This window comes from Lepisma saccharinum, chromosome 16 (assembly GCF_977018435.1).
Source record: "Lepisma saccharinum chromosome 16, izLepSacc3.1, whole genome shotgun sequence".
Taxonomy (NCBI): domain Eukaryota; kingdom Metazoa; phylum Arthropoda; class Insecta; order Zygentoma; family Lepismatidae; genus Lepisma; species Lepisma saccharinum.
In genome coordinates this window covers 51,496,333-51,521,408 of record NC_139244.1, presented here as the reverse complement: position 1 = coordinate 51,521,408, position 25,076 = coordinate 51,496,333, and the positions used below count along the sequence as shown (strand labels likewise).

The following is a 25,076-nucleotide window of genomic DNA, read 5'->3' as shown; positions in this document are numbered from 1 at the left end:
TTTCATGTTAGATTAACTTTGAATTATGCCGGTTTTCATTGCAAATGTATGGATAACCTTGTGAAACAACTGTGGGTACTAATTAACAAAGAAAGATCACCAAATACTAGAATCACTGCTACAAAAAATTTCCCGTTCTTTGCAATGCTTGAAATGGAGCATGAAAACAAATAAAATATGTGTCAATATTTTAATTTTGAATAACTTTTAAAATACAGCTCCAATCATAATGAAATTTCAGAATTGTGCTAATTAATTATGGTGAAAGCAATAAAATAAACCCCCCACTGAAAATGAAGATTTAAATTAGGCAGACTTAACATATTTTAAAGTCCATATAACAGTGCATCTGAATGTACTTGTTATATCCTTTAAAGGAGATTCCTTACTTGTATCATTAGCTGTTTTATGTTAAAGGTTCTTCTCGTCTACACTTAAGAAGTTCAAGTGCCTCTGTTGACAGCCATGCTCTTTCCTTTATCTGCGATGAACTCTTCTCAGAGGCTGGTTAACAGGGGTCGGAAGTTTCAAGAAATGTATTGAATTTGTCTATGATTGTTGCTTCCCTAGATACTTCCCTGGAATGCAGTTCGCGATACATTTTAATGTGCTTCTTTCTTGCATCTTGTGCCTCTTCTTTTCCCAATAGGTAGAGGGGCTGCGTCAGTAATTGCTGGTCCATGGAGTAGCACCTTACCCACCAGGCTGACATAGGGTATCAAGGGTATAGAATCCTCTAAATTGATGTCGAATCCACAGGACAAAGTAGCAAGGATAATTCATGGATAACCTTCTTGTTGATGCAACTGATTTTCACAGACACTTTCTCATTTTGAAACAAACGCCAAGCACCATTACCATCATTTTTGAAACTCTCCCTCCTTGCTGTGCTTGCATTGATAAGTCCCATTTTCATTTCACTGCAAAATCTCTGCCAAATCTCATGTCTTTCAATCAGAGCATTCATATTTTCCTTGCCTGTAACTTGCCAGGATTTTTATTTTGTTGTGTGATTCAATAAGATTCAACATTTTGAAAGTTATATAATGTCTGTAGAATATACACATCGGTAAATTTCCTACCATAACTTTGTTGATATTATATTGAACGCAACTCCAACTGGCAGCTGGGATCGGGCCTTTTCACGGGTACACCACATGTTGCCAAACGTACCGTAAGGCGAGAAAGAGTCTTCTCTGGCAACGGTATTGGCATCGCGAGAAATCAGCAGTAGTTAATGGTACAACTGCACACATGGTCCTGAAAGATGAAGTTCCCGGAAGGACCACCCACAGGTGGGAATGCAGGCGGACACACAGTCATATAAAGACAACTGGCAAACACAGAAGTACGTTTGGCAACGTTGCTTCGGGAGAGCGATGTGATGCACCTTCGCAACTGAGTGTGTTGACACCCATCGGACCACACATCCCCGAAAATGATTGGGGGACAGAAAGGGCCAGAAATAGCCTTCAAGGTCAGCCGCCAGGTGGAGTTGCGTTCAGTATAGTAAAAATTGCATATTGGTCCCACCTCAATTTATTTCCTAGTTTTCAAATTACATGTAACTTTGATGAAAGTCAACATGTCACTTTGTCGCTTCAGTGTGAAATCTCAATCTATTTAATGTGTGGTATTCAATCTGGAGATTGCTGTTATTCTCATCTTTGACCATGTTTCCGTTCTCATCTTAGACCACAGGTACGAACATGTTATGTTCCGAACTCTGCGTTAAAAGTTGCTTTAGTGTGTATCCGTATATCTTGCAGGTTCCCTGATTTATGACGATGCGATGAACTAATGATGATTACTGTTGGCTACAGGCTTCCTTTCCAAAGTCAATCTTCCACTGAAGCCTCTGGATTCCTTCCAACACTCCTCCCAGCATTTTATTCTAGTCACCTCAGAGAGTCGGATGCATGCACAGAAATGCATATTGCATTGGATTTCCCAATGCAGTTTAGCGTCGGTAGCTGTTACTCATCGTCATGCGTCATGTACTTTGACAGCTGAAGAAGCAACACAGAGCAGCTACCATGTTTTTTTTTCAAAGGTTTGTTGTACAAACTACCTACCCCGATGCAGTTTTTTTATTTTATTTTGTCCTGGTGGAAGATAATTTAATGAGTAGTCAAGTGCCATTAGTGAAAAAAAGTCCAATACAAGGACCATATACCATTGTAATTAGTATGGTAGTCATGTATGCATGCAGAGAACGCATGAATGGGTCTGTTTATATTGTAAATAGTTTGTGTGAAATATTTATGGGGCAGGAGTGCCACATATAGCTGAGTGGATGAGTGACAGGAAAAAAAAAACATTTTGTAAATATACAAAGAGTTCAAACTTTGTAATATATTATGTGTAATCATATCTGTAGTTGTATAGACTTGATTTGTACATTCCATGGCCATGCCTAATGCTGCCTATGTTTCTAAATTTTGTTAGTTCGCCTTGTTGAGAACGCTCTATGGTTGTATAGTGTGTTCAGAATGCAGTGTATACTATATGGATATTGTCGTTTTTTGTATACAAAAGTGTTTGCAAGCAATGGTATAGAAGTCGAAAGAAATGATTCCCCAGTGATCATGAGTATTTTGAGCATGTTCATTTTTCCTCCATGCAGAATTTGTGGTTCAAATCTAATTTTTGATGTTGATTCTTGCATTGATCAGACAATACTGTCCTTAGTAATTTTCCTGTATTACTGGATTGAATAACAGAACTTACTGCTGTCTTAAATCCCCTCTTCCTGAAAAGGTATTCTTTCTGTTTTGAGCAAAGATCTTACCTAGTGTTTATGGAAGTTTTTTGTTTTTATAATTATATTTTTAGGGTTACAAGTTTCTCGTAGCATAATTGTTCCTAATTTAGAATTGTGTATTTAAATTTGATAAGTAGAATTGGTTGTTGAGTCGCACAAGTTATGTTTTATTCAACATTCAGGGATTGCCAGCCCTCCCCCTCACCTATGCTTCGTTCTTGTTAAGTTTTGTATACAAGTATACAAATAAAATAAGTTTTGAACACAGCTTCTTACGCTGCTGATTCTTCTAAAGCATGCATTTTGAGGCTGGAATGAATTTTAGAATTGTCAAGATACTCTTTAACAAAATTGCCAGTAGTAAAGGATAACAAAATTTCATACCTAGTGGTTCCACATTTCATTTCCACTCAAAATACAGTCGCAATCGCATTATGTGAGTATAAAGTGAACTTAAAAAGATACTACCTGAATAGTGTGTGTATATTTTCTTATTTAAGTGTCTCTTAAGCCACTTTGGCTTGGTGAGTATCAGTGGATTGTGTGAATGGATAAAGGGACACTCATTAAGCAACCACCCTGATGACTCAGTGATGATGTCTTCGCCTTGTAATCAAGGGGTCCTGGGTTCGGTACTTGGTGGAGGCACATAGTTGTTTGGATCTCACTTTAAACTGTAGGTTCAGTCCCAATGAGCCTTTTTGTGCACAAAGTGGACATAAAGAAACATACATACCCAGGCTGTGACTCAAACCCAGAGCTTTTTATGCTAACAGACAGTATCAGTTATGTAATGCAGAATTCCCACAAAATTTTCTAAGGAAATTTTGAAAATACTCCAAAAAATCTATGGAAGTCTGTTAAAAATTGTTTTTTTATCACCTGCTATGCTACCATTGCTTTTTTTATTATTATTTTATGAATACAACCCATAGCCGATGCCAGCGGTCCTGAGTTGAAATCCTGGACTGGGCATGCTCGTTCTTTGTGAGTGTCCCATCATCAATTTCTATGTATCATCACTCATTCTCATTGTCATCATTAGGCAAATGTCAGGAAAGCTGTGCTAAATAACAAAAGTCAACTACAACCCATAATATGCACTCCTTCTCACTGTTTTTCCCTCAGCACCAACTGTCTTTATATAAAATCATACCCATTTTCTTCGTTTTTCAAAAACTTTTTTCTTTTTTACTCAGAAACAAGACATTATAAAAACAAAATCATGTGTTCTTATGAAGGGGTAGATTTCAGGAATTTATATATTTTTTCACATTTGAATATTCCTTTAGATGTTATCTACCTAATAGAAAGTTAAAAAATGTATTGTTACAATAAGAATAGCAAATTTAGTAATATTTTAGGTATCTTTATTAAAATTACAATTATTTTTATTTTTAAAAAAAGAAAGTTTTGTATAACTTGGAGTTTCATTCTTTTGCACAATTTCTCCTCTAAAATTAAGTTCTAATAAATGAAATTATTAATTTAAAAAAAATCAGAGGGATGGGAATCCGTGTAACTTCTTCTAAAGCATGCATTTTGAGGCTGGAATGAATTTTAGAATTGTCAAGATACTCTTTAATAAAATTGCCAGTAGTAAAGGATGACAAAATTTCATACCTGGTTGTTACACATTTCAGTACCCACTCAAAATACAGTCGCAATTGCATTATGTGAGTATGTGGTGGTACTCTGGTGTTGACACTACAAGTACAGAGCTGGCATTCCCTTTGTTGAAACATTTGAGTGTGAAAGAGGCGTCATGTATGTCTTCGTACATGTGGATGCGAAGGTGTTTTGTTTTGTTGTAAAATATTTGTTTCTGTGTACGTGAAGGTGAGAATTGTGTGTCCTGCATTTGTGTTCCATGGCCCTAAGCAACAAAGTCAATTCTGATGTTAGGATTAGAATTACCTCCTTGGTAAGTGTTGCACCGCAGAATTTAGTTTTAAGTTTTAATTACCGTTACCTGATGTTCCAGTGCAGACTGTCATAATATATGTACATAATATGCATAATTTTATATGGCTGTTTCAGAGGAATGTTAAATGTGGTTCATGTTTGTAAGGATACAAGCATCTACCGTCTCGTGTGGATTGTTTTTCGTTACTGTAGCAAGAGAATGCTACGAAATTTATGAACACTGTTTTGTGTGTTTGTAGTAATTTTGATATAGGTTATTTAAGATGTCTGTTTTTCCTATGTTTGAATTTGAATTTTAATGTTTTTGAAATGCATTTTAGGCCAAGATTGTATTGTCATCATTTCTTGGGGCCTCCTCGAAGTCATAGTGGTCACTTTTGCCTTTTTATCAAGGCCTTTGGTTTTGGTACCCAGTGAAGGCACGTAATATGGGCTTAAAACAAAAATTTGAAACTTCGTCATTTCTTACATTGTGAACTTTCTGCCAGGTATTAAGAGATAATCATAGTTTATCCAGTATTTTTACTTTCAGAATGCATTGAACAAATCTTGTTTTTTTTTTGTTTTTTTGTATTATTATTATTATTATTATTATTATTATTATTAAAATTCAGAAGTAATTAAAGGGCTGAACCAATACAGTTGCAAATGTATCACTATTGGCCAATAACAGTGCTCTCAGTACCAGAAAGTATATATCCAGATTTCATCACAGATACTGGTCAATACTTTTCTGAAATTTGGGAGTCTCATAATGCAAGAGTGCTGCACGACACTTTCATGTAGTGTGAATATGCTGGAAATTATGCAAAATGCATATTATTAATTATTTTGGCAACATTGCATGGAAAGAAGGATTTTGTGTAAAAATGTATTATGAATATTTTAAATCAAAACTCAAGTACATTGATACGAGATAGTTCCAATAGATACTATGTGTGAAATTTACCAAATACTTTAACCTATAGTGGACAGAGCTTCGCATGCCTGGGTAGCCTCTGCGGATGGGACCTTTTCAAATTTGCCATGAAGTACAAAAAAGATAGTGTAACTCAACAGCTAATTGTTGTAGAGAGATGAAATCTGTTCTGTTTTCGGGTTTTAGCGTATGTAAAATTTATACATTGTGCCTCCCAATAATGAGTGTTAAAGGGGGCCTCCCCAGTGGCGTAGTTGTAATGCCGTCGCCTTGTAATCAAGGAGTCCCAGGTTCGATACCTCGTGGAGACTCTTAGTGGTTAAGATCCCACTTTAAACTGTAGGCCCAGTCCCGATTAGCCTATCTGTACATAAAAAGTGGACTTAAAACAAAGCTCAAACCAACTCAAACAGAGAATGTTAAAGGAGGAAGAAGAAGAAGAAAATTGAAATTTTTCCAAAAGGAATTGGCATACATCGTGCCCTGCCCCTGTGCCCCCCAGAATAGATCAAGGTGAATGAAAAATGTAATATGTAGCAGTGGTACATTCCTACAACCATGCAAAGTTTCATTGAAAACTAGACAAAATAACGACAATGTATAAGAAGATCAGTGTTGCCAGCCAATGGATATACAGAGTATTCCCTGACATTCGCTACAAGACTCGGTGGCAAGCTGCCCGGTGTCAGCGATTGTCTTTCCTGGTGAACTGGATCCGCGACAGTCGCACGCTACAGTCTGTTTTTTTTTCGTTCCCTTTCCTTCTGTTGACGTTGCAGACTGACGCCAGTATAATCCTCCCTCGGAAGTTGTATTGTATTGTGTCGTGTCTGTGTGTTGAAGATTGTGGCTTAATATGGCACCACAAAAATTTACATTGCAACAAAGGATTTATCTTGTCTAGTGTTACTTCGGAAAGAGGAATTGTGGAGAAGTGCGACGACGTTTTGCAACGAAATTTCCTGGTGTTCCCATTACACATACGACCACTATATTAAACCTCGTAAAAAAGTTTAGAGTAACAGGGTCAGTGCTGAAAAATAAAGTATACAAAGACAATCTGCACACCATCCGTGAGTTAAAAGAGAGTATTTATTGTACGAGAAATGGGGAGAATTACAGTAGACGAACTTGCACGTGTAAATGCCAATTTCCTTCGGAGATGCCAGGAATGTGTTGCAGCAGAGGGACATCATTTTCAACACCTTCTGTAGTCAAGGTTAGTACACAATATGAAAACTGTAATTTTAATAGCCGACTCTAGCGACTGTCGCGGACCCCATTCACCGGGAAAGACAGGTGCTGACGCCGGTCCGCTTGCCGCTGAGTCTCGTAGCGAATGTCAGGGAATGCTCTGTATTACAGTACAAGTATTTTTAAAAAATACTATAAAAATTATTACTTACAGTTCGTGAGTATGTATATGTTTTATAGAAAAAACAACGTTTCGAGATGCAACTGGTCTCTTCCTCAGGTGCACTTCTTGGCAATCGGAATTACTTCATGCCTACGTCAATTTACACAAAAGAACAAGGAATAAGGTGATAGTAAAAAATCATGGTTAAAAAAGGAATTTGTTAAAATTGCCCTTTGTGTGAATAAAACTCACTTTCTCACATTGCCAAGCATGAACCTCAAACCTAAAAACGGCCATAAAAAGCAAGGTTTTCTACATGGTAACTGATTTAGCTTCTTGTCGAAACTTCCACCCCCACCTGCTCTCCCCCTTTTCCCCCTCCCCTACTGTTACGTCATTTTAATCTGGAAATCTTGGATCTTTTAAAATACTTGTATTGTAGCAATGTGAGTAAGTTGCACATGCCTTTTTTTATATAAAATGAGAATGGATATATTGTTTTGTAATTTAAGTATGTCATACCTTCATATGTACCCTAAAAAAGGCAGAACTGAAATATCATGAGTGGTTTTTAAGAAATGCTGTATTAACAACTGTCGCGTGCTGGTGGGAAAAATATCTACTAGCCCTATGCTAAGTGTTAAAGGGTATCAGTGAGAATCAGGAAAAGTATCAACTCAGCCCCACAAAATAACCACTAAAAGTGTCTTAATAGTGTTTGATTTGTCTGGTGCAGATATTTAAACTGTGACTGACGCTGACTCACTATCAATAATGCTTTCTTCTTATCAGATGCATGTAATAGTACTAAAAAATCAATAAAAGGTCTGGCATTCATTAACAGATAAAGAAAATATCCCCTTTTGTTGAAGACCGAACAAACAATAGAGGTATTTTTAGTTACAAATTTTCAACACTTAAATATCCAAGGGTCTCCTCAATGGCATAGTGGTAACGTCGTAGTCTTGTAATCAAGGGGGTCCTTTGATCGATACGTGGTGGAGGCACATGGCACAGTGGTTCGGATCTCACTTTAAACTGTAGGTCCCGTCCCGATTAAGCCTCTCTCTACATCAAGTGGACTTAAAACAACAAATCAAACAGATCAATCCAAACCACTTGCTGAATAATGTGAGCATTTCTTCTTGCAGTTCTTCTGTTTTTTTGCTAGTGCTTTTATTATTGTTTATGTTCCTATTATTCCATCACATATGAACTGGACTGAACAGCTCATCCGTAACCTAGCCTCAACTAGAAAAAGGTTTCTTGTAGAAACATTAAATCTGATTTTGCATTACTGAAACCACAATTAAGTTATAATTAGTATCAGTAATGTTGAATTAATGAGATTATTAAAATCTTTATAATGTATGAATCAGTTCAAAACAATCACTGAAAATATTATACATGGATAAAATGTCATTTGACAGCAAAATATTGAGCATGGACATGCATATAATACACCAGAATATTCCTTTCTAACTGTTTAAGTTCAAAGTAAAATAAAATTACAAACAAAAGTGAACTTCCATATGGAACAGAATGAGCTGGTAATCTTAAACAAAATATGAAAATAATTCACAAAAAAGAAAAATCTCAAATTTTTGGATGTGCTCCCACCCCAAATAGTAACAGTGAAATTAAACTTTACTAATTGATAATTACATATCTCTAAACTCATGCAGAACTCAAAACATGTATTTCCGATCATTATCCAAGTTACAGTATGTTAAAAAGTAACATACTATGAGAAAAAGCTGCTTGTAACACCAATGTCACAAGCCGTCCTTTAAGGGTTAAGCTGTAGGTCCAGTTCTGATTAACCTTTCTGTACATAAAGTAAACTTAAATCAACAATTCAGTCAAACCTTTTTCAGAATATATGTAAAATCAGTACCGAAAGTTTATACATATTAGTTTTGCTGGATTTCCATAAAAGATAAAAAAGACATGAAAAACTAACGTTGCATTGTTTTGTGCTCAAGATTTCCTAATATACCATGAAGAGAGAACAAATGTTTCATGTGTTAAGTATAATTTGAGAAAAAACATTTAAAGTTAATAGAACAAATATAAAGAAACATGATTCTCCTCTCCATTACTATTCACAATCAACATCAATTAAGGCATTATTTGGAACATCTAAGATACTATTCCTATTTGTTATTTTTCCATATGGGAATGGATTGTTTGTTTACTTTTGTTATTTAGGATTGACCACAATGGCCTAATTTTATTAATATACAGTTCGTCACAAAAAAATAGCACCACTCTTAAAAATTTCATGTTTAGCGTGATTTTATAATAACGATACCCATGCTCGACAGCCCTCGAAGGGCCTTGGCTTATATCCCGACTGCCAGTCTCCCTCCCACAATCCTACCTAAAAGTGAGGAGATCTTGAACTGGTAATGGGGTGCCGTGGGGTCAACATGTCGAACCCTCTGCCATTAAAGGATATATCAGAGACCAGGTTATGCTACTCTCTCGTAGTTTCCCAATTTCCTCATGATGGTGGTTTGCCACTGGTCCTATACACAGGACGAAAACCTAGAGACAACCCAGGCAGACTCGAACCCATGTCGTTCCGCAGTCTGAGTCCAAAGCACAGCGCCTTAGACCGCACGGCCACAGAGGAGGACGATTTAATAATAATCATATTTTTTATGCACCCTTGTCTGGTCCGGTTCACAGGCTCAGAACAAAAGAAATTGTTTTCTATATCGTCCAGTTGCCGGAAGATCACATAATTCATAGCAGAGCACAAATGCAGGGGTGCTAGCTATATTTGTGTGATGGACTGTATATAAGAACCTTTTTTTTTCAAAGCTTTGAAATACCTCATTTTCAACTGTCATGTTTTGAAATGAAAAGTCTGTGTATTATTTAATCTCCAATAATGCAGACTTTTGGAGTGAACAAAAAAAGCTCTTGCAAGACTGAAGGGCGTATTGCTGTTTGAGGAACAAATTAAATGTAGTTGTTGCTTGGTATGTTGATGAATTGTGTGGGTGACATACTTCTGTACATTTTTGTAATACCGTATTAGGTATTTACATTTTGGTAATTTGAAGTATGTGAGTATGAGTACATGTCTGTGAATAAAATTTACAGTATAAGATAATTATCTCTTCTTATAGAATTACATAATTATTTTGTATGTTTTTGCTAAAGAAAATTACCTTATTCACTTGTTGAATTTGGTGACTCATTGTCACTATTAACAAAAAGCTGCTGGCTGACATTCAGCAAACTTTGTAACCTCATAGACAAAGTATTTTTTTCACAAAAGGCACACAAAATCATTATACTGCGCTACTGTAAGTGATTCATTCCATTTCAAAACACTGTATTTTCCTATGTTTTGCGCATACAGATGTGAATGATACATGAAAGTAACTCTATACTCACCAAGTTTGAATCGTGACACACCAGTTGGCAGCACAAGTGAGTGCTTGTACAAAATGGCGATGGACAGAGAAAAAAGTTTGTGTGTGTTGAAATATGAGAGATGTCCATCTGTTATTGCAGTGTAACGTGCATTCAGAAGAGAGTACAGAAAGAACACTGGTGGAGCTCAGGGAACGCATCAATGCTTCTCTTATGACCATTGACGGAATTTGCTACAAAATATATGAGTGGAACTGTACTACCACTTGAATGTGTGTCATGTGGCCAGAGGGACACACGCAGAACATTTGTAGAATGTGAGGAAAACTTGGTGAGTTTACAGTTATTTTCATGTATCATTCATATCTGTATGTGCAATACTTTGGAAAATGTAGTTTTGAAATCGAATGAATCATTTATAGTAGCCCTGTATAATTGTGTAAGAGAATTCCCTATTTGTACAATGAATTTAAAGGTAATTGTGTTTGTATCTGTAATTTTATATTTTGATTTCTTCCTTTTGTATTGTGTTACAAATAATGTACAAATTGCTGGCACATTTGTAACTGAGTTAGCTTGTCTGCTATAAGTAAAGAGCTTACATTTCAAGAAAATGTATAATTTGAGAATGTTAGTTTTCCTTCATTGGAACTAGAAAAGTGAAATTGAAAAAAGTCAAAACCTGGCAATGTGAAGTAGGGGTTACACTATACAATGTTGCGTCTAAGTTAGGACTCATAAGTTGCAGAATTGTTAGTGCTCTTCCCTTTGTTATAAGTGGTGCTGGGTTCGATCCCTAATGGAAGTTTCATATTTCTGATGTTCATGCAGCATTGTGTATACAACTGAAGAGCTACTTGAAAAGAAAAAGTTGTGAGTTCTGGTCTAGAAATCCTGACAAAAGTGGTGCATCTGTACCACGATGCACTGACCACACATTGCCCAGTGAAAAAGCAACTTTGCATGCCTTGAACCTCGAAGGACTCATATGTCACAGGTTTTTTCTTCTTTATTTTTCTTCTTATTCTTGAACATGTGTCAAATTTAATCATTTATGTCTGTTTTTGTGTGTTTATTGTAGCAACTTCTGTCAGATCAAACAATTCTCAACAATAATTCAATGTGACAGAATACAAATTATATAATGACAACAGAGCTCACATTACTGCTCATTAATTTGTGAGAATCCCTGTCAAGTATTATTTGGTCAATGAACTAATGTATGCACTGAAAGGAGACCAATTTATTCCAGTAAATGAACAAAAATAAATTAGTGTTTTGTATCTAAAATGTAACAGAAGGTTGTGATTTTAAGACATGGATGAAACTTTGCTTTGCTCGAAGTAAGCACTATTTAATCACTATCTGACCCACACTTCATGCCAGTATATTCAGGTTGTAGAGTTGTTGCCATTTGTAATTTGGATCTTACTTAACTACCTTATCAAGATTATCAGAAGGTAACTGAATTGGGGTGCAGTCCATGGATTGATTGGACCAATCAATGTGTTGCCTGTGTATGTTTGCAATATACTTCTATGCAATTTTGATGTGTGTGTGTTAGGTCATTGTTTTGCCGCACTGTCGGCCTCTCCAGTGGCTTTGGTTTGGTTTGGATCCCACTTTAAACTGTAGATTCAGTCCCAATTAGTCTATCTAATCATAAAGTGGACTTAAAACTTGTTGCAGTGTGAATCCTTTCCTGATTCAACACAATCCTGTTGGCTTAGTGTGACAGTGGAAGATCCTGTGATAACCCTCTTTTCTTAGTATTCTGTATCTGTCCTACGTCACTTGTTTTTCCGCCTACACCTGTTTTATGATCTGTGCTTTCCTCTTCCCAGGCAGGCAGTGTTCAAACTTCTCACATATATTTCAAATCAGCTTGAACTTCCATTTGTCCATAAACTCGTGTCATGTCTCTTGACATTGCTTCACTTTAATTGCTAGTCTGAGAAGTAGTTTACGTGGACGATATCCCATGGTAATTTTGTTCTGTTGATGTCCTTTCAGTCTACTCGCACGGATTCTATTGTCTTCTGTTTTCACTGATCTCTGCAGTTATATGACAGGCTGTTTTGAAGTGACAACCGTGATGTACAAGTCTTTCCACTTATCTTTTGGGTCTGCCATCCTCCTCGGCAGAGTGGTTAGTACAGCATGCTACAATGCAAGGGGTCCTGGGTTCGGATCCTGGCATGGATGTTTGTGAGTGTCCCTTCATCATATCATCACTCATCTTTGTGATTAGACACAAATAGCAGAATACCAAAGTAAAATAAACTCAATCAATCAATTATCTTTTGGGTCTGAACTGAATTCTCTCAATTCACATTTCTTGCAGTTTCAGCAAACTTAAATGGAACCCTCCTTTGTGTAAAGCCACAGTTTCATTAACAACTGATAATTCACTGATTGGAGCCATTTTTCATGCTAGTGTGTAATTGATCTGCACTGCTATAGCCTCACGTGTATGTCAACTCAGCTGACAGCTCGGTGGCAGCAGTCTCGCCACCTAAGTTCCTGGGTTTGAATTCAGGACTGAGCATCCAGTATTCTTTGTGAGTGCCCCTTCACCGATTTAATCCAATTGTCACTCATCTGCAGTGTTGCAAACCAGCGCACCTATGATTAAACATATATTCACACTGGTTCATGTTTTAGGACAACATTGATGGTAATGTTTGCAGAAGGTACAAATTAGGGATGGAACAGATAAATTGGTACTCTATTGCCTAATTTTACCGATCCGATATATCAATATTCATTCATTCATTCATTGTTTTCTGCCTAATTGGCAGGTCTTTCACTGAAATCTCCAGCTTTCCCTATTCTCTGCCTTACGCTTCATAATAGCATACGACCCAGTTAATTTAATATCATCCATAAGCTGATATCTCTTTCTTCCACGGACTTTTCCTCCTTCAACCATTCCCTCCAAGGCATCCCTTAGCAGGCAGTTCCTTCTTAGACAGTGTCCTAACCAGTTTCTTTTCCTCTTCTTGATGGTCTCGAGTATAGATCTTTTTTCACCAACTCTTTTCAGTACGGCTTTGTTTCTTACCTTGTCCGTCCATTTTACACGCTCCATTTTTCGCCATGTCCACATTTCAAAAGCTTCGAGTCGTTTCTCTTCATTTCTTCTCAACGTCCAGGTTTCTGCACCATATAGTGCTACACTCTACACAAAACATTTCACTAATCTCTTCCTTAGACCTATGTCCATGGGTCCACAAAAAAACATTCTTTCTTCTATTGAAAGCTTCTTTTGCTATTGCGATTCTCATTTTCACTTCTTGGTTGCAACTCATGTCACTGCTTATAGTGCATCCGAGGTACTTGAAGCTATCGACTTGCTGGATTCTTTCACTGTTTGCTCTCACATTAATATTCCTTGGTTTCCGTCCTATAACCATTGCCTTTGTCTTCTTTACATTTATCTTCATCCCATACTGCTCACAGCTGCTGTTTAACTCTTCTAACATACTATTTATGGTTATTTCATCCTCAGTGAATAATGCCATGTCAGCAAATCTTATGCAGTTTATTCTTCTTCCTCCCAATTTGACACCTCCTGTGCCCTGGAAAAATTTTTCACTATATCTTCTAAATAGATATTAAACAAAGTAGGCGATCGGCAGCATCCTTGTCGTACTCCTCTTCCAATTTCACAGCCTTCTGTCATTTCGTCTCCAGTTCTCACTTCAACTCGTTGATTCATGTATAAGTTGCTTAGAAGTCTTCTCTCTTTCCAATCTACACCAATTTTCTTCAGAATTTCTGAAAGTTTAACCCAATTCACTCTATCAAAGGCTTTCTCCAGGTCTACAAATACTACAAACACCTCCTTTCCTTTCTCTAAATATCTTTCCCCAATGATCCTCAGTAAACCAATTGCATCCCTTGTACCTCTTCCTTTCCTGAAACCAAACTGTTCTTCCTCTAACTCGCCACTGACCTTCGAGTATAGGCGTCTGTTCAGAATTCTTAGAAGAATTTTTGCCGAGTGAGATATCAAGCTGATTGTCCTGTACTCAGAACATTTTCTGGCATTGCTTTTCTTCTGCAGAGGTACCAAAACAGTCTCCGTGAAATCTATAGTTTTTAATTTAGTGTCATATTGAGCCATTTTGTTATAATTTTTATTGATGTAAGCATATAATCTCCATTCTCTTATGTTTTTAAAGTAAATGTCTGATGAAGAGATGAATAAACCATTCAGGTCCTTCAAGGACCATTTGGAATTTTATATCGGATCAGTAGAATATCTGTTATTGGTATCGGCCAAAACTTCATATTGGTCCACCCCTTGTATAAATAATGTGTGCCATGCAGTGATCAAAGCTCATGTTGGTTACTTTGAGGAAAACAAAACATCATTTATGTACAAAATAATGACTTAATTTGCATTCATTTACTGAAATAATCACTAATTACCAAAACAGTATTTGTTGGGGATGTTCTCAAATTAATGAATAATAGTGTACTTTTCTTTATAAATGATGATACTCATATTTAAGGTCAGGCTTCTACTGTAAAAAAACAAGGCAAACGATGGTAGGTTTGTACATTAAATTATTTGATTTATGTGCACTTGCTGCAAAATATCTCTTGTGAAAAAGGATAAAGTGGATCTTGATGGAATGTTCAATACATTTGATTCAATTATACTGGATACTATTCATTCAGTTACCTAAAGCATTGAGAAAGTGTTAGTAGGGAATTATTTTAAAAAGCGCTCTTGGTTATTACACAGAAATCAAGGAGGGTAATTAGATCACTTGTAAGTAGTCGTATCCAAATTTTCTAGGAAAATATGATTATAACTCTAATTCCTTATTCCCAAACTAGATTCAATACATCTCAGTGTATTGCATCTTAATTTTTTTCCCAAAGCAATCTGTTTTTTACCTACCATTTTTACAAATTTTAGCTATGTTTCTTTTGTCAAATATTGAATTAAGAATACATGATACCATTTTTTTTATGTATACAGCATTCCGTTCAATTACATGGACTGGTTCAAGCCACTGTTGTACGTACAAAGGTTTGTCGGTCATTTCCAGATCAGTTCATTTACTGGTTGATTAAAATGAATTTCAAATGTTGCCTCTTTCTATATACTATGCACACTATTGGATGGTACAAGTGCTTGGTTTTCTGGTGATGAGAGAATTTGTATGAGAGATATCCATTTAAAATAGCAAATCTGCATACTGACTTGCCACAGCTCTAACTTTTTGATACTACAGAAACATAAAACAAATTGTGCTTAGAAAAATGTATTTGCTTGAACAATTTCAAGATTTTTCCCCAGCAGTTAGCTTCTAAGATAGATTTAAGGTCAGCTGTTATGAAGTGCTTGGAATATAATTCCGCTCTATTTTGATATTGTTTATCTGTGCACCTTTGAACTTGTTATTACTTGGGGGAAAAAGAAAAGTCAATTATTGCACACTCATCTTTAGGATTGAATTTTGTCATAGAGCATTATGCTACATCGTGCAAAAAATGAAAGATAACTTTGTAATGTAAATATTACAGATGTTTTCTTCATTAATTCTACCTGAGGTACTGGATTTGTTCTTCGCTACTTCAATATCTGCCTTCAAACAGAATACAGAAGGTCGATCAGCGTATATGTGTCAGATTTTGGACTAGCACTTACCTTATGAAAATCCATCGGTTGGCCTCAATGTGATCACCCTCTGTCTTGGCAATAGCCCTGCACCGTAACTTCCATTGTAGGAGGCTACAACGAAGTACAGGAAGTGGTATCTTCTTCCATTCCTCCGTACAGGCTTTCCGCAGGCTCCGGAGAGTGGTGACACGACGAAAGGAAAGTGCCAGTTTCCGTACACCAAACCCACGAAATCAATGGGACTCTCATCCGGTGAGTTCACCGGTATATCGTGAAATGGAATAGCCCGAATGCCGGCGTCTGTCGCCATCTGTTGCAGAAAGTTCTGGGTAGAACGAGATGTATATGAAGAGGCCTTATCCATAAGCACAGAGACTTGATTTACGGCATTTCCACACAAACGCGGCAGATCATCTGTATAAATTGGGGTCAGGATATGCTGCTGAAAGAACGCAGAGTTGATTTTACAGTTTTTTGGGACCTGGCAAATAGTTAACTTGCCTAGGTGTATCCCGCGACAACCAGAAATCCCTTCGAGAAAGTTGCTTTTCAATAACGGACGAAATCTGGACGGCATTTTGCATCATGTGGAGTGTACTTTATGGCTCGAATTTTGCCACAATCTGATAGATAAATCCATGCCTCATCTAGTGTGGCCACAACCTTCCACTTGTCCCCGGATAAATGGCATTTGTAGAGGTGCCTGCTGTTGGTCGTTCTCACACTGATGAGCCTCACTGAGGTAATGTCCACGGCTTTTAAAGACCTTCCGGAAGTTTAATTTCTCATGCAGGGTGCGGTTCACAGTTGACTGGGCCACGTGGAGTTGTGTGACCATCACACGTTGCGTCGGTGGTGGGGTGGTTTCCTGTAGTGCCATTTGGTGCAACTTCCGAGACACAGGTGGCGCCACTGCAGTGCATGCTCGCTTCCTCGTCCCCCTAGTGGGTGACTGAATAGCTGGAACCTCGTGGTTTTTATGCCTCTTGATTAGGTTCTTGATAGTCGTCGAACCAAGGTGCATCCATGTTCTTTGCACTGTTTCTGAATTTTCGACACTGAATATTTGACGTGGAAAAGTCCAACTACGTAGCCCTCCCAAAAACGGTTCACCTTAGGAGCCATGATGCACACAACGCACACTTGCCATAGTGCCACGATACTACAGGCTCTAACCATCCTCCCGTGCTTTTAACCGCTTGGATCGGTCGATTCTGTGCGCTGGGGTGACGGTTCAAGAGAGGACACATATACGCAGATCGACCTTCTGTATATTTGGTAACACTGTTAAGCCTTGTTTCCATGTTAATAAAACATTAAAATGCTGACCAATGCAAAATTGAATTTTTAATGTTTTATTTTTGACAATATATTTGTTAATTTGAAGGTTTTTCTAATTGCCATTTTTAACTATCTCTAAATTTGGTTTAAAATGGTCAATCAAACTCTGTATATAATTTATCTTAAAATGTAAATAAAGATAGTAGTAGTGGAACTTTTACTGATATTAATAAGCTAAATAATAATAATTAAAAAAATAATATTTTTTATATACAAAAGAAGAGTAGGGAATTTATAATGAAAGATAAATTTTCCTTTCTTGTTCATAAAAACAGTAACGAAAGAAAGAGATGGAATTGTAGATAGTTTCTTTCTTTTTTTTTTAATTGGACTCAATTCTGCAATTTTATTATTCTAATGAATATAGAAACAAAGTTCATTGATACTATTTTTGAAAATAAATTTTAAATTGAAAGTTTTCTTTCCTAAGCTCAAAATATTTCATATTCAGCTGGTTACATTAATTTATCAAGGAGATGAATAAAGTACATAATTCATATTAAATTTACTATCAGTAAATTATGTATTAACTTTCAATCACATCTAACTTTATTTCATATGTGAAAACCTTAAATATTGAAGTGGCTATTCTGTTAATTTAAAAAAAAGACAAAAATTTTTATACCCTGGTGAAAAAAAAATCCTGATGCCTTTGGAGCATATTAGTTTTTAATACATCGCCAAGCAGAAGAACTATATATACATTGATAAGAATCAAAGATATCCGTAACAATGAAATCAGGATACTTCATTTTTTGGATTGTGCCACGGTGATTGTGTATAGAATATTGTCAGCACCATTTTTGATATTTGGTTCATACCGTGTGAAAAATAAAGTACCTCAGGTTATTTATTATTATTTTTTCTCAAAACAATTCTCTTCTTCACAGCCCATAATAGTCCTGACTGCCTACATTCCCTGTACAACAAAGTCTCAAAAATAGTACATTTTTGTGTAATCAGTAATTTAAAGAGATTCTGTTCCTGGGACTGATTTTAATTTTTTATTATTTAAAGCAAATGCTACATTTTCCCGTAGCTGTTAACCTATTAGATTATTTGTATTTTTCTTATTTCAATCATTCAAATTCAGTTCTTTGGTAAATATTAATAAAACTTTATTATTAAAAAGGTACTCAACTTGACACCTAAAATTATATGCCAATGTTTCACCAAGATCATAGGGTGAACTATAAACATAGGGATATAACAGCAAAGACTTTACATGTGAAGATGATAGCATTAAAAATATATAAAGCAGAGTGTTAGAAGTTTGTAGATCTGTGTGTTAAAAGGGCCTCCTCAATCACATTGTGGTAATGTCATAACCTTGTAATTATTGTTTGATAACCGGTGGAGGCACATAGTGGTTTGGATCCCACTTTAAACTGTAGGTCCAGTCCCGATTAGCCTATCTGTGCATCATGTGGACTCAAAACAAAAACTCTGTATGTTAAAAGTAAAGATTAACATGTGTTGGAACCTATGTACTCTATGTAAAACTGCTCTTGTTTTAACATCCTCGAAATGCCAAGTGATCTTGATAAAATAGTGGAGTGAAAATTTACAATACACCAGTGTGACCTTTTTAATATTATAATGTTGGCATCAATGTGAGCCAAAATGTAATTATTTTTTTTATTATTTTTCAAAAATAGATGCATAGCATTTAGTTTAAATCTCTGGTTTATGTAGATCATGGATTTGCAGTACTGTATGTATACTACTGTGTATAACTACAAAAGTTCAATGAACAGTTTTAAGTCATTTATCTGAGCATGGAACATTTAATTCTTACATGAGGAATAAATCTTTTAATTAACAGAAATCTAGAAGAAAATGAAAACGTGTAGTCAAAGGATACAGATACTCTTTTTATATGCAGCTTAAATCATCAGCATTAGAACAACAATGTTAGTTGACATTTAATAGTGTTCCTGAATGATTTCCCTTTTTTTATGTCAGTTATTTATGTACGTACGTGTGTACATACTGTACAAGAGTGGATGTTCATGCGTGAATGCATTATATATACATAACATATATATATATATTTTGTACTGAAAATTTTTCTTGCTCAGAATACGTAAGGCCTTTATTTTCTTTCTTTAGCAAGCAATATTTCAGTGTACAGAAATGCACAATCTTTTATCATCGGTGCATTCTGTTGAGAAACAGGGTGTTTGTGAAGTACAGTGCAGTATTTTCTGTCTAGCAGCAAAGAATGGGAAGTTTTAAGTATGTGTTTGGTATTGTGGTTTTATGCTAGATGTAAATGTTGAAGTGCATTTTCCACATTAGTGCCCCCTCCCCAAAGCCTCTTATGGTTAAAAATCAAAGTATGTATATTTGTTTCATTACGGTAAAATTGTATGTATATTTGGAACGTTCCATTGCAGTGTCAAGGTATTTTTTTCTTCTTTTTTAAAAATAATTTTTATTGTGACCTTGTGGTGTTTAGTTTGTGAACATATTTTGACTGTTGTATGAGTATTTTGTAATATTGTACCGGATAAATTTTCTGTTGCATATTATTATACGTATATATATATATGGAAGAAAGAAAATACATATCCCAGTCAGATACTGTTTGTTCAGAATTGTTTTGATTTTACACTTTAGAATTGTCAATATGGATGCTGTTAAGTGTAAACTTGAAGGAAAGTTCTGCAATTCTACGATTTTTCTTTATTTTAGAGTCCACGTTTTCATATTTTTGAAATATCTTTAGCATTAAGAATTACTTCCCAAGAAATGAAAAGAACTTTTCTTTTTTTAAAGAAGAGCTACAAAATATTTCACCTCAGCTTGGAATTTCAGGCATATTGTGTTATAATTTGTTATTTTTCCAGTGTAAACCTGTGGAATAATAAAAAAAAAGATTGTCTTTTTTTTAGTGTCACTGAAATTTATGATAGCAAAAATTGAAGAAAGCAGCTATGTTTAGTTTTTATTGTCTACTTTATATATTTTTTTAAAGTAAAATAACATGGAACAAGAGAATCTTTCTAGCTGTTTTGAAATTATGTCAAATATTTTTTCTTTTGTCTTTAAATACATGTTTTTGGTAATAAAAACAACTTTTTACAAAATAAAAAAAGCTGCTGATGTGAATGTGATGAGTTGTAACTTATCTTGTTGAAAGAAAGAGTTGAATAAATGTGTTAGTTTCTTGCCAATTGACAAGATGATAGTTTCTTTCATAGACACTAGAAATGCTTAGATTTCTGACCTATAAATACTGTAGAACTTCGATTTTACGTTTTTCAGTGGACCAAGCTGAAGAGATTTATAATGTCGGAAAGTGTAAAGCCAAGGAAAATTTGATAACATTTTGCTTTGTTGGGACCATCAAGATTTAATGTATAATGCAGGAAAATGTAAAATCAGGGTTCCACTGTATACAAAACTCTGCACACGTGAAGTGAATAAAACGTTCAATTGTCTTATCGGAAGATATTTGAGCTTCCCCAGTAACATACTGGTAACACTGTTGCATTCTAATTAAGGCCTCCCAGATTCAGAGGCATGCGGTTCCCGCTACATTAAGGTAGGTTCCGAACTAGCGGCGGTGATGAGGGTAGGTGTTGGGATGCAGCTGCGCCCACTTTTTGCCACCTTTTCTATCGCACTATGCTAAACCTTATGTACAAAGGGAAAGAAAACTGTCTTTGCCCCCCCCTCCCCCTTTCAGTTTTGGAACCCAATCACTGCCACTAACTGAACAAGTGAATGCAAATGACTGACATATTTCGTGTTTTCTGATAGCATTGGTGAGATTATTATTAAAGTTGTAACCTTCTTTATTCTACACATTCCGTTTATTAAAAAACAATAAGCATTGCCAGCAAAATAATTTATTCAGTTTATAGCTACCTGCTAACCAATGAGTCATTTTATATTGATGATCATTAAAGTAGCGAAAATATTCCCTTCCTCTTTTCTTTATGTAATAATTTCAAATTTGGAAGTGCTGCCATAGGTCTCCCTATATTTATAATATCACGTTTCTCACTAAAAGTGCAACAACCAAATGGTTTCTTCAACACAATAAACAATTTATTTCACTATATACACAGCCTGGTATCCAGTCACACTACGGCTAGTATGTGGTGTCTACAATGCATTCAATGGCAAAGCACAGCGAGTCACAACACATGCGCCAACTGGCCAATGCAACTAGGTAAAGCATGTTTGTATGCTCACTGCAGGGCCAGTAGGCACTGCATTCAATGAACCTATTCTCACTGCAGGGCCCAAGGTTCAATACAGGCTGTGCTTCCAAGGCTTGCGAGCCGTCTGAACACGAAGGGACAAGGATGGAAATGTTTTATTTGAACGTGTTACAATTTGCCATACACTTATCGTTCTTTTACCTGGGTAGGCAGAGCTTTCCTAGCCTTCCCAGAATGCATGCCACTGCCCAGGTTCAATCCCCGGTGGATGCTTGTTGCACAGTGGTTCGAATCCTGCATTAAGCTGTGGATCCAGTACCAATCTTTGTGTGTGACCAGAAAGCAGACTCGGAAAAATTTACGGGAGTCTGTAGAGGTTAGTTTACTGAAAATGCAAACTATGTTACTGTTTGTATTTTCATAGAAATATAAATTACCTGTTACAACAACTGCTCACCACCATTGTTTTCGATGCACTTATTAAACCTTTTTGATACTGATTTAGGACTGATATTACACAATTGTGGTGTGAATATTTCTGAATAATTAAGTCCTATGAGTTCTTTCAATGTTCCAAATCTCGTGGCTGCACGGCAAGAACTTTGTCTTTCAGAATACCCCATGTGGGGTTAAGTCCAGAGTACCACTGTTGTTCAGTCTGCAGATGACTTGCTTTCCTTTGCAGAAAACTCTTAGGGAGGAAAAACGTTGTCCTCATGGGCTCTTTCAACTTGGGGGAAAAAGTCTAAATCTGGTGGACTCATGGCTGGTGTGTGAATACTTCCTACTCTTAATTGCTCAGCAATTCGGTCTCAACCTTCCTCAGGTGAAAGCGTGCAAAATAAGAGGCACATCCCGAAGCAAGCCTGGTCGGTTTTTGTGCATTTTCTGCGTAATTTTTGGATCCAAGCACAATAATATGCGGCTGTCACACTAGTTCCATATGAGACTCTCTATCAGTCTTGACAATTCCTTGGTGTTAAGGAAGCAGGGATCACTGTCAAATCCCTGCAAGCTGCAATTCTTTGGTCTTTCCACTCTGGAGTCAAAAGGTTTGGAACAAAGCGTAAACAAATCTTCCAACTACAATTTTTCTCACTGTTCACATCATCTGCAAGCATTCTTAGCAAAAGGTGATTGATGAATTGCTGATATATATATGTACAATGTTCTTACTCTATCAATCAATATGAAGAGAAAAATCAGTTTAACTTGAAGATGCAAGTTGGTTTGGTAGTCAGAATGTGGTTTACTTCAAGCATGCTGCAAGCATGTAGCTAGTTAACTGCAACTTCAAATCTTTTGTTAACTACATACAAGGGAGCCCACAGGGAAGGGTTATGGCACAGAGTGTGCCATCCAGATTTGAGGGGTGGGGGTTCCTTTCAACATTTATAAATTTTTCGAAAAATATGGAAAAACCTTATACTTTAAACACACCATATTTAATCCATTGCATGAAGAAAAGGAAGTATTTAGGGGCAGGGGTGCCTACAAATGGGTTTGGCACCCACCTTGTATCCACCCAACTTTCAGAGGGGGGATATTTTTTATGGAAATTTAATGTGAACAATATAGCATTGGACACAAGTTGAATTACATTATTAATTAACCATTGCTGATATATAAATAGCAATTTGTAGACTTCTAAGAAAATTGAAACTGGTAATATGTAATATCGGGAGGGGGAGGCAATATCCAACTCTTACATATTAGGCCTTAAATTGACATGTGGATTCTTTCAGGGGGGATTGATTGTGTTGGTGTTTTAAGTTCACTTTATGCACAGTAAGGCTAATCTGGACGACCTACAGGTTAAATTGGGATCCGAACCACTATGTTCCTCCACCTGGTATTGAATCTGGGACCCCTTCATTACAAGGCGAGGATGCTACCACTGTGCCATCGGGGAGGCCCTCAGGGGGGAATGAGAATTAAACATTGGGGGACAATATCAAACTCTTTGAATATCCGTGTTGTCAGGATTACAGCAGGTATTTTAGTTAGGGGGTGGATTTAGTATTAAATTGAGGGGGGTATCCAATTCTTGTGCATTACTATTGCCTTGGACTGATGTGGGGATTGAGAATTGTTATTTGGAAGAGTTCTGGAGGAGGCAATATCAACAGTAAGTCTAAAATTGGCAAGGAAATTTTGGTGGGATTATTGAGTAATAAATTTAAAGGGAGGATATGCAACTCTTGATAAAGTGTTAAGTTTTAGATTGTGAAGAGATTTCTGCAGTGGGAGAGAGTTAGAATTTCATATTTTGAGGACTATATGTAGCGATATTGTATCCACACTTTGGCACCGAATGTGCGAAACGAGGAGATGGAAAGAGTAAATATAGTGTGATCTTGTGAAAGTATTAACACTCCATTCAATTAATATTATTGAAAGCCTCCAAAGCAATGGATGTAAACATTTTCTTCCTTGCCTCCCTCGCAATAATGTGTTGCAAAAAGGAGTGTTTAGCACTTTACTTAGGTGACTCTGAAGTTTTATACTATAGATGCATTACAAGACATAAACGATGTTCTCGATATTGATTAATAACATCAGTTCTTAAAAATAATGCTTAGTGTTGGTATACTGCTTAATTTAAAGCAAGTGCATCATTTGGATGGTGTACTTCTATTTGCAATATTATTGTTATTGATTCCCTGTATGTTGTAATAGTTGTACCAAGTGTACTTCATAGTAACACTTGGCACGTTACCTGATTATAACACCATTAAGCCTTGTTTCCATGATGTGAAAAACTCAGTATGCTGACCAAGGCAGTAATTTATTTTATTATAAAACATAAACTAAACGTAACATTTCAACCTTCTAGCAAGGTCTTCTTCAGACTCTGCACCAAGTACAAATGTAAGAAGATACAAAAACAGGACAATATATATACACAAACATTGCTCCCTGCAGACTATTAGAAAGTTGTTCTGGAACATTCTAGCAGGTGGCTTTCCCTTGTCAACTGTAACAGTTGGGCTGAAAAGTTCGTAGGCTAACATAGTAAAAAATATTTTTTTGACAAAATTCGATTTTATTATTCAATATAGTTGCCTTTGAGGGCGATACAACAATTATAGCGGTCATACAATTTTTCGATGCCATTTTTATACTACGATTTCTCTTTAGCCTCAACATAGGCCTCAGTTTCGGCGATTACCTCTTCATCAGTGCTAAATTTCTTTCCAGCGAGCATTCTTTTAAGGTCTGCAAACAGGAAAAAGTCACTGGGGGCCAGATCTGGAGAATATGGTGGATGGGGAAGCAATTCGTAGTCTAATTCATATAATTTTGCCATCGTTTTCATTGATTTGTGACACGGTGCATTTTCTTGATGAAACAGCACTTTTTTCTTCTTCAAATGGTGCCGTTTTTTCGTGATTTCATCCTTTAAACGCTCCAACAACGCTATGTAATAATCGCTGTTGATGGTCTGGCCCTTTTTGAGGTAATCGATGAATATAATACCATGCGCATCCCAGAATACTGATGCCATAACCTTGCCAGCCGACTGTTGCGTCTTTCCACGCTTTGGATTCGGTTTATCACGT

General features: G+C 36.3%; 1 protein-coding gene across 1 annotated transcript in view; it reads left to right on the top strand.

Moving 5' to 3' along the window:
* The window catches only part of LOC146000481 (ankyrin repeat domain-containing protein 13C), a 70,739-nt gene extending 50,232 nt beyond the window's left edge, over nt 1–20,507 (top strand). The window contains exon 11 of the mRNA XM_083138160.1: nt 1,770–20,507. Within this exon, the coding sequence (XP_082994286.1) occupies nt 1,770–1,785 (16 nt within the window). The 3' untranslated portion in view covers nt 1,786–20,507. The remainder of the gene's footprint in view (nt 1–1,769) is intronic.
* Nucleotides 20,508–25,076: the final 4,569 nt, after the last annotated feature.